Source organism: Dioscorea cayenensis, chromosome 7 (assembly GCF_009730915.1).
Source record: "Dioscorea cayenensis subsp. rotundata cultivar TDr96_F1 chromosome 7, TDr96_F1_v2_PseudoChromosome.rev07_lg8_w22 25.fasta, whole genome shotgun sequence".
Lineage (NCBI taxonomy): Eukaryota > Viridiplantae > Streptophyta > Magnoliopsida > Dioscoreales > Dioscoreaceae > Dioscorea > Dioscorea cayenensis.
Window position 1 is genome coordinate 7,114,555 of NC_052477.1, and position 10,905 is coordinate 7,125,459.

General features: G+C 34.1%; 1 protein-coding gene across 1 annotated transcript; it reads left to right on the plus strand.

Annotated features, from left to right (window-relative positions):
- Positions 1-1,377: 1,377 nt before the first annotated feature.
- LOC120265045 (kinesin-like protein KIN-14A) lies at positions 1,378-10,566 on the plus strand. The gene is made up of 21 exons (XM_039272972.1): positions 1,378-1,554; positions 2,035-2,192; positions 2,287-2,427; positions 2,527-2,782; positions 3,244-3,341; positions 3,430-3,486; positions 5,059-5,133; positions 6,498-6,579; positions 6,753-6,848; positions 6,923-7,093; positions 7,172-7,278; positions 7,376-7,548; positions 7,619-7,783; positions 7,875-8,125; positions 8,212-8,376; positions 8,639-8,658; positions 8,794-9,198; positions 9,281-9,335; positions 9,454-9,661; positions 9,750-9,928; positions 10,130-10,566. The coding sequence occupies exons 1-21, from the start codon at positions 1,488-1,490 to the stop codon at positions 10,204-10,206; spliced, it is 3,006 nt and encodes a 1,001-aa protein (XP_039128906.1). The 5' UTR covers positions 1,378-1,487; the 3' UTR covers positions 10,207-10,566.
- The last annotated feature ends 339 nt before the right edge of the window (positions 10,567-10,905 follow it).

Genomic DNA, 10,905 nt, shown 5'->3' on the forward strand with positions numbered 1-10,905 from the left:
GTAATTTAGTTATAAAAGTTTTAGCCCTGATCATAAGAACCCGCTCGCGTCAACGGGTTAAAGCCCATTAAAATTAGTAACGTCTTCTTATTGTTTGATTGCCCTTTTTTTCCCTGGAAAAATTTTTCTACGAGTTATTTTCCAGCTAAATAAGCTGTTTGTTTGCCAAAATTTTCCGTGGAAAATTTTTCCACAAACTCTATCACGTGATCCTATTTTTCGTCAAATCAGTAGAAAATTTTTCCTGCCTCCACCCTGGGAAAAGTTTTCCAAGGAAAACGTAAGGGGCTATGTGAAAAAATAACGTGCAATTGAAATATTTAAAATAACTTTTCTTTCAATTTTTTTTAAAAAATAGATAAATTATATAATTTGATAATATTTTAAATAAATTTATCCAGATTAGTGAACAAATCCCGCGACGTTTTGATGGTAAGATTCAATTCTATGTAGCGCTGTTATAATTTTAAAATAACTTTTCTTTTAAAAATTTAAAAGAAAAGTTTTTCGTTTTCTTTTAAATTTAAAAAAAAAAATAAGTTATATAACTTGATAATATTTTAAATAAATTTATCTTGATCAGTGAACAGATCCCACTGCATTTTGATGGTAAGATTCAGATTCCAGTGTAGCATGTTTATAATTTTTAATAATTTTAAAAAAAATTTCCATGGAAAATATGACTTTTTCCAGGAAAATTGATGCGATCAAACAACAAATGAGGGTTTTTCAATGAAAAAAATGTTTCATTTTACGTGAAAAAAATAAGATCGATCAAACAACAAAAATCCGAATTTTTACATAGAAAATTTTTTTGATTTTTCAAATTTGAAAAATAATGGCGATCAAACATTATTTTTTTATTTTTCCATTTTAAATTTTTCCATGGAAAAAAATATTCTATGGAAAAATTTTTTTCTTTTTCCTCCCATTTTATATGTTGCCAATCAAAATTTTTTTGATTTTCTAGCTTGAAAATAATGGCAATCAAACAACTATTTTTTTATTTTCCATGTAAAATTTTTCCATGGAAAAATATTCTATGGAAATTTTTTTTTTTCCTCCCATTTTACATGTTGCCAATCAAACACAGCCTTAATGTCTTAAACTGTTTAAAGAGCGAACAGTTTAAGTCTAGGGTCACCAAGTTAAAATTTTAGACCGCATACCCGGCTGGGTTTAAAATTTATGCTCACATCACATTCAAAAAAATCTAGGCCGTCAAATTTCATGATGGAACGAAGAGCTAAATGGAGGGTTGTGATTGGTCACATAGTCAGAACCCCATTCAATTCAAATTCAAAACACTGCCTCGCTCCAACCTTCACTTTCGATCATCGGATAAACGTGGGTATTCGTGCTCCTCCGATTCCCCACACACACACACACACACGCGAACAATCATCCCTTTCTTTCTCTCGATCTCGATCTCAGATCGCTGATCTCTCTCCTATCTGGGCGGCAGTAGAGGAAGAAGGCCAAGGAGGATGAGTGAGCCTTGCAGAGTTTCATTCAGAGATGGGCGCTTGGCCTCAAGAAAAGCAGAAGAAGCTGGTACCTTTGTTTCCTTTGCTTTTTCTCTTTCTTTTGGAGGTTTCTGTTGTAATCTTGGGTTGATCGATAATTGTTCAGAGAAACATCAAGAAATGATTGATATTGGTTTTGCTGAGATATAATGGTAATGATAGTTTGTTCAAAGAAACATCAACAAATGATTGATGCCGGTTTTTGTTGGAATTTCTGGCATTTTTATTTTAAAATTGTCTTCTTTTGAATGCATGTTCTTCTTTTCCTTTCTATTAATTCCTTTTGGTGAAAAGCTAGAGTTTTTGGTGTTAGAGAACAGTTTTTAGCAACGAATGCTGCACTCTGTTTTTAATTCAAAACTGCCTTTTTTGAATTTATGTTCTTATTTTCCTTTCTCTCAATTCTTTTTTAGTGAAAAGCTTGAGTTTTGTATATGTTTCTTGTGTTTTTCACCAGAAAAAGAAAAGGAAACATTTTCAGTAATAAATGATGCACCCTGTATTGTAGCTTACAGGCGATATCAGGCGTCCCAATGGTTGGAGGACATGGCTGGGCCTCTGGATTTGTCCCCTAATCCCTCTGAGCAAGAATTTGTTTCCTGCTTGCGGAGTGGACATGTGCTCTGCACTGCTATTAATAAGATTCAGCCAGGAGCCGTTCCCAAGGTTTATAAATGCTTTGGTAGTTTTTTCCATTCTTTTTTGATGTCTGATGCTGAGCTTGAGTTTGTTTCTTAATTTTCTCTTATACATCATCTAGGTTGTCACCATTCACTCACTTGGCACCCCCAATGATATCCAGCCATTACCTGCTTATCAATATTTTGAAAATGTTCGGAACTTTCTTGTAGCTATCAATGAGCTGAAACTATTGAGTTTTGAAGCTTCTGATCTGGAAAAGGTCAGACATGAATGTTCAAAATTATTTTTCTTTATTTTAATTGTTAAGCCTTCGCGTTAAGAGACTATCTGATAAACAAGTGATTGGAAATTGTTACAGGACACTGTAGAAAAGGGTTCTGCAGCAAAAATTGTGGACTGCGTTCTTAGTTTGAAATCTTATTATGAATGGAAGCAGTGCAATGGCGGTTCTGGGCCTTTGAAATTTGTGAAATCTCCATTGGTTGCACACTCTGCTGGCAGAACCCGATCCAATGCTATTTCTTCAGGATCTTCAATTTCCTGCAGGCGGTTAGTCTTGACAGCCGGATCTGATAAACAAAATGCCACACGGAATAAAAATTTAATAAGTGAAGGTGCTAACTGTTTGTTCCTTTTCTCTCTCTCTTTTTTTTTTTTTTAATTTTTTTATTTTTAACTTAAAGATGAAGATCAGTTGGCCACTTTATTTACTTTTCTAGTTCATTGTTCAGTTCATATATAATGATTATCCATCCATGAGAACAAGCAGAAGCATATGCTTTATTTAATCACACCGGCAACCCTTGATGCCGAAATATTTAATTACTTGTTATTCTATCTGCACTTTTCTTTTGGAAGTTTATTTTAGCTGAAAATGTTAAATTATGATTAAAATGTCTTCAATCTGTACATTAATGTCCTATGATAGTCTATTCTCCTTGCTAACTGAAGATAACTGTACAATTCTGTAAAGGATCTATTTTCATGAATAATTCTCCATTGCCGAGAAAAGCACACATGGCAAGGGCTCAATATTGGGAACTTAATTATTAATTCCTTTCATGTATTTTTCTAGATCTTGGCATTTCACTCTCTAAGGTCCTATCCAATTGTTTGCTGAACTCAAAGGAGAACATTAATCGTAATCTTCTTGACGCACAAGATGGATGTCAGGTTTTTTTCCCCCTTTCTCTTATTTTTCTCAGTCGTTTATTTATTTTGGGTGTTGGCTAATGGCTTTTGGATATGTTTTGTGCGGAAGGATTCAAACATACAATTGTTGACTGAGACAATGTCAAGCTTTTTGCAAGATCAAAAGGTACAAAAGTGGTTATATATCAGTAATGAGAACATATATCTGATCAATCTTTAGAAAATATTGTAACTTTGAAAAGTAAAAATTCACAAGATGTGTGGTTTCAGTGACGAGCTGTGTTCTGGGGTTAAATATTTGGAGATAACTGTTTACGCCTGCTTATTGTTTTCTGACTAGAAATGCTTTCTTTTAAAGTTTGTTTTAAAAATTATTTGTTTTTGTGACTTGAAATTTTTATTTCCAAAGTTGTTATAGGATTATAGGTTGACTGTGTCATTCATAACTTATCATCTCACCTCATAACCATCTTAAAATAATGTTATGTGGGTCCATAATGGGGCATGGATAACTTAACTTAAATTGTACATAAATACAGAAAACTAAATTTTTTTGTAATAACAGCATCAAATTATTCCTTTTGGGAAGGCGCAAATATTACAATCTAGTGAGTGGAATTGAAAAGGATCCAACAAAAGTAACTGCAACTAATATAACTACTACACTACAAAATTTTGTTGGGCTGAAAGTTTGTGGTAATCCTCTTCATCAAAATCTCCAACAACCATGAAATTAATTGATATGTCATTCCTCATATAATTCATCAAATAGGAATGAAAAGAGGAAACAAACAATAGACACTGAATATAATCTGATATAATGGTGCAATTTAATGAACATAGAGTCTCACTATCATTGTGTAATTTCATGGTAGGAAACCAAAGAAGATCAAATGACAGATAATCATTTTTGAGTATACACTGAATATAATTAGTACATGATTGGCTCCACCAATGAGTCTCAAAAGGATTTGTTATCATAAGCACTATCAACAACAGCTACAATTACGCTTTCGTAAGACTTGCTGAAAGCATATCTTCTGATTTCATCTTTTTGGAATATAATTTTGGCTACATGCTAAACCTGGAGGCTAGTTTCCCCGACAAGCCTACCTACTCACTGAAGGACAAGTGTGCTAGCGAAAATATCCTCAAATTTATTTCATTAAATTCCTTGCAAAGAGTTGTCGAGTTGATGGTATCTTCAGAGGTGACATTATTGATATCATCTGCTGAACGTAGTTGTGATGCACATGCTATGTAATTGACCTAATTGTTGGAAATTTCATTTGCAATTTCTCTTGTTACTGTATTATTAGACCATTATTAATATCAGTATATTACCAGAACTTGCTGACTGTAAGTTGGGTGTTCATGCTTTTATGTAAATTTATTCAGCCATCAGTAATTAAAGTCAACCGAGAAAAGGGGGCGCTTATTTTAGTATACATTTTAATTTAATAAAGAACTTAGTAATCAAACTTACTTTCTTGGCAACTTTTTCTTGGAAGTAATTGACCTATTTTGGCCATAAAATCACCCTCCACAGATTTTCTCTTTTGTCGGCAAAATTATCTTAATTGAGTTGCTTTTGAATTGAATTTTGTCATTGACATTGAAGTTTAATGCTTGCTTAGATAATATGACGCCTGTCTAGCACTCATGGTCAGAGTTGTGAATATGCTATAAGTGTTTAACCTGCCATTTTAACTCTCAACTTTCATCATTTCATTTGCAGCATAATAACTTAAATTGTGTGACAGACAATTGCAAGCATATTTCTCTCTTGGAAGCACAACAAAATGAACTTTCGGTGAGCTATTGAATTCCAACTCCTTGCATCTTAGAATAAATTAAGAAATCTTGTTATTGTATTTGAAGTCCTACTGAGTTTGAAGGTTTTTCTTTGCTTTTGTAGCTATTTTGCTTGACACAAGATATCCAAATTCACTTGCAGTTGGAAAAAGAAAACTAGTTACTGCTATCTTTATTGATTTAGTCAAGAGAAGTCTAATAATCATGAACGTTAATATCACTGATTGTGTGTTGTGCAGTGTAACTTTCTGTGTGTAAAGCACTAGAGTATAGAAGCAGACTAGTTTTACCAAAGATGTTTGCGAATGCCTGCAACACACCAGGATTATTCTTTGTTATTAATAACTTTTGAAGAAGGATACATACCACTCCCTAAGTTGTTGTGATAGGGTTCTGTGGTGATTGATATGACTATACTTTGTTTACTTAATTAGGTTTAGGTAAATGACAGATGAAAATCACTTCCAGGACCCTTTTGTGTTTTAGCAACTTTTGTGGGAAGCTTCTATTAATCTGGTAATGAATCTCAAGTGCCAGAGAAGATCCATACAAACAGGTTGCTGGCTCAGCCTTGAGGGAACTAACCTGCAAGAATCATTGACTATACCTGCTTGAGAAAGCATACTAAATGTGGATATAATTTTTGAAAAAAGAACAGTGTTACAAAAGTATTGAATACCAGTCACAGTTATATTTGCAGTCTAATCTGAACAAGTGTTATATGTTTAGGTTCTTGACCTACTTACCAACATTAGCAAATAAGATATCCAAGTATCATTTTATGGAAATATAAGTCAAAGTTATGTCCTTGAAGCATAATTAGCGAATTCTATATCTTATCTTCTCCATGTAATAGACAAGTATTTTTCTATGATATACTGGAGATGGGACATAATCTGCAAAATATTCCTTCTTATATATTGTCCATGACTCAACTTCCTTGTTGCTTACATGGAATTAATTATCTCTGTTCATTACACTTTATTAATACCATTTTATGCATAACCTTTGCATCCTCGCTTCTATCCTGTTTCCTGGAAACAAGATTCTATATGAGTTTAGGCTCAATGCTTTTGGGAGCTTTTAAAATTTGTACCATTGCTTTGAAACGCAAATATCAAGGCAAATCATCAAATGAGTTCTTCATTAGTCTATTGACGTTGTGTTGTATACAGTTACTAGAGTAATATGAGCAATTTGTTAATGTTGTTAATAGTATATTTCTTCTTATTACCTGATCGATTCTTCTGTGTCAACAACATATTGGTCATTATAGTGAAAACTTGTATTTTTTATACTCTTGACAAATTTATTACATCTTCAGTTCATTAAAGGACACAAATGAATCACTTTTTACTGCAGGAGCTTAGGTCCTTGTTGTCAATGATCAAGATGGAGTTTGTAAATATGCAGACCCAACTGCAGAATGATTTGATGCTGCTAGGTTTGCACCACAAAAAATTCTACTTTATACTGATGATCTGAGTTCATACACTGTTTATGTATAATTGTCTAATTCTTGAATGAAGTTAAGCTAATGCCAGAAGGCTGCATGAATAGCTTCCCTCAGGTTATTTAGTCATTTGTGTTGTTCAAGTGATCCTCTTTTGCTGGTAGGAACTTATTTTCAAGGGCTCTCTGCTGCTGCTAGCAGCTACCATCAAGCTGTCAGAGAGAACAAGCATCTGTACAACTCCTTACAAGAACTTAGAGGTTTACTGACTACAAAAACAATATCTTGAGCGTATGCTATCAAATTATTATCTCTTACAATGATTTGTCTGCAGGAAATATTCGTGTCTTCTGTAGAATTAGGCCATCTTTCAACATGGAAGGAAAATCTTCAATTGATTATACCGGGAATGATGGTTCATTGATTGTTATTGATCCTAGTAACCCACAAAGCACCCGTAAAATTTTCCATTTTAACAAGATTTTTGGTCCTGATGCCACTCAGGGTATACTTGAACCTGGCTTCTTATATAGTTAGCTTCTAGATGAGATTTTTTTTAATTGAACTTAATTTTGCCTTTCAGATGAGGTATATAAAGACACACAAACTTTAATCAGGTCTGTGATGGATGGATATAATGTCTGCATATTCGCATACGGTCAGACTGGGTCTGGTAAAACTCATACAATGGTAGGCAACTTTGTTCTATTTATATTTGTATTTGAGCTTAATGGGTAATATTTAGATCATCGAGGTTCATTTGCATTGTCTGTATTTCTGCATGCAGTGTGGTCCTTGTAGTGGACTGAACAAAAATTTTGGGGTCAGTTACATGGCCCTGAATGACCTCTTTCAGATTTCTTCTGCTCGGGTGGATATAAAATATGAGATTCAAGCTCAAATGGTTGAAATATATAATGAACAAGTCAGGGACCTTCTCAAAGATATGCCAGCCATTAAATATCCTTTCAGGCTCTACTTTTCTTAAACTGAAATTTAGAACCATATTCTTTGTTCTTAACAAAAGTACATTAGAGATCAAAAACTGTTCAGTCAATGGCGGACTGAGTGTTCCAGATGCCAGTACACGGTCAGTGCAATCAGTTGATGATGTTCTTAATCTCATGAAATTAGGGGAGAAGAATCGAGTTTTCTCCTCAACTGCATTAAACAACAGAAGCAGCCGCTCCCACAGGTTTTATATTTATTGGTTTTTTCTATTATTGTTATTTTCAACTCATAATCTACAACTCTTGCATAGTCTTCAAGTTGTTTTTTCCATGCAGTGTCTTGACAGTGCATATTATTGGAGAAGATATTACCAGATGCAGAATTCGTAGTTGTCTTCATTTGGTGGATCTCGCAGGGAGTGAGAGAGTGGATAAATCAGAAGTCACAGGAGATAGATTGAAGGAGGCACAACATATCAATAGGTCTCTCTCTTGTTTAGGAGATGTGATAGCAGCATTAGCACAAAAGAATTCTCACATCCCTTACAGAAATAGCAAGCTTACTCAACTGCTCCAAAATTCCCTAGGTTCTGGCTCATTCATTTGTACTCCATTTTAGTTAATGAAAAGCGTTATTTATTCTAATGTCCTATGCCTAATCCTCCATGCGTAGGTGGACATGCAAAAGTTTTAATGCTTGCTCATGTGAGCCCAGAAGCTGACTATTATGGGGAAACAGTTAGCACATTGAAATTTGCTCAGAGAGTCTCTACTGTTCAACTTGGTGCGGCTCATTCAAACAGAGAAAGCAGTGAGGTCTGGGAAATTAAAAGGACAGGTAATGTTGTGCATTTTATTTATATATTTATGCGTATAATATCCAGCATACAAATTTACCTATATTTCATAATAGGAGAAAATGTATCTATTTTTGCTTAAAATGGTATATATATATATAGTATTTTATGCATAAATCTCTGTAGGACCATTGATGGCTGGTTGATTTGTGTACTGAAGTCCTATCCAAAGAGCAATACTCTAATTTTAATATTAAATATGCTGTTGAAAATTTGAAGTTTGTTAATATTAATTTTGTCTAGACCTGTGCCAGCAGAAGATTGTTGAGAAAAAATTGTTTTGACCTTTAATGTCTGATCTACAATTTCCTACATAATCATCTCCTTTCATGTTTCTGATTTTGTTAGACTTCACACGTATCTACAAAAAATATCTATACTTGCCAAAATGTATGTAGATTGAAAGCTTAAAGAAGGCCTTGTCAAGAAAAGAAATGGAGAAGCTGGTGCCTTTATGTAAGATGAAGGAAAATAGACCCTTGGAGGAGACACAAAATCATGCTGTCCACACTCCTTCACCTTCATGGAAGTTGAATACAGAGAGTGCCCCAGTCAAGATGGTAGGGCCAACAAGTAATTCTACTCATGCAAATGTTCACAACTCTCTTTCACAGATCGTGTACACCCCTACATTTTCAAGAAGGTCAAGCATTGACCACCCTAGAGTTCTTAAAGCCTACTCTACAACAAAAGTTGTTGATGAAGTCTTTTCTAAGTCTCCTATTAAAGAACCTGAAATTGGTACGGAACATGATTCAATTCGACTGCGAAGATTGAGCACTGAAGGCTTTAAATGTCTAAAGGTCCTCCAATGCAACTTTTTATGTTGATTTTCTCTAATTTTATTCACTAATTTTTAAGTTAACAAAACTTATCTGACTGTAGCCCCATTCTGATATCCCGAAAGATGGTATTCTTAGTTCTGCGGTGTCTTGCAAAGGTGTTTCAAATTTGAAGCAAAGCTTGAAGAAGGAGATTTTAAATGAAGTTGATGCTATCTGCCATGACTATCCTGATCCTATTTCACATGGCAAGAGTTTGTGTTCACATAATGTGAGCATGTCAACTACTTCACCTTCTCAACAACCCAAAAACCCCTTCATCAGCCAGGAAGTTGGATGAGATAGTGACCCCTCATGAGGGAGGCTTGCAGAAAATGTCTCAGACCATTAAGGCTATGTCCATTGCTAATCCAAGTAACAAAGGATCTCAGATTAAAAAATCCCTCCAGACCATTGGGAAATTGATTAATGGCTCTGAGAAAAGGTAATAATACACAAATTGGAGGATATGGTTATGATTGATAAGGGATTCTCCTGATACAATAATTAAAAGACTTATATGGAATATGCAGAAACATTTGTCCTACAGAAACACCAGCATCCATATTTGGTAGAAGCAACAAAAAGGATGACAAATCACCAATGACTATTCATGCTAGAGCACGGAGGAGACAATCACTCACCCCTATTCAGACTTCAGGATTCAGCATGTCAAGAAGATCATCACTTGGAGGAAAATCACCAGAACCATGTAAGTGAAGTCTTGTTAGTTTTGTAACGTTAATAGTAGCACATTTATGATGCTGTGATTTCCATTTCTCTTCAAACCTGGTAAACCAGTGTGTAGTAGGAAATGTTTAGAATGGAAGAGACCTAACAACTGAACCGTGCCAAGTTACTTTAGCATCTGATTTGGATGAATGGTTCTAACATTATATCTGCTTGATGACAGATTCAAGTGATTTCCAATCTACAAAGACTCCTCTCCCTACACGATCGCCTCCCAAGTTCACAAAGCGTTGGTTGTGAATGTTTAACTCAGAATGGCTTTTCATTGAGGGTGTTGATCAAAGTCAGTTTTGTACATACATTTTGACCCTGCTGTAGCATCTTGAATTTGTGCAAAGATGCTCACAAGTTTTGCTTGTCAATGTGGAAATTCCTCTACATTTTTAATACTTCAATTCACTAATTGAAGTGAGTCATATGGAGGAATATGTGGTTCCCTGAAAGTGTACGATTGTCGTTTACCATGGTGTCAGTTATGTTTTTCTTTTTATTTTTTCGTTTGGCAAGGAGAGTAACATATAATTTTGATGGGTACTGCTTGTACTTTTGTAATAGACAACAATATTGACATATTGATATGCAAAATCTATTGCTGATTTATACTGGATTCAATTCATTCATCTTTTGACTTGTGGATCTCCTTTATTACTAAAGATATTTAAGCCTTTTATTTTCAAATGATTTTTGTTTGAGGACCACCAGATGGAAACCTCTCATGTTCAGGTCGAACAATTTTTCAAGTTCATTTCATTTCGTTATTGTTGAAATCGAGTTATATTTATTAATTTATATTTATTTATTAATGAAATACTGATGTAATAGTATATCACCTTAAGGTGACAATATTAGCGTTATCCCTAAAATTTAAATTTAAAATGATTAATAAAAATTTCATATATAACATAAAATTATATTTATTTGTTATAGACATTTTTACAA

Bases quoted from the DNA above. Each gene is read 5' to 3' on its own strand.
- LOC120265045 (XM_039272972.1), top strand. From the start codon at position 1,488: ATGAGTGAGCCTTGCAGAGTTTCATTCAGAGATGGGCGCTTGGCCTCA. The intron at 1,555-2,034 runs GTACCTTTGTTT...CCTGTATTGTAG, and splicing joins AAGAAAAGCAGAAGAAGCTG to CTTACAGGCGATATCAGGCG. The intron at 3,342-3,429 runs GTTTTTTTCCCC...TTTGTGCGGAAG, and splicing joins ACGCACAAGATGGATGTCAG to GATTCAAACATACAATTGTT.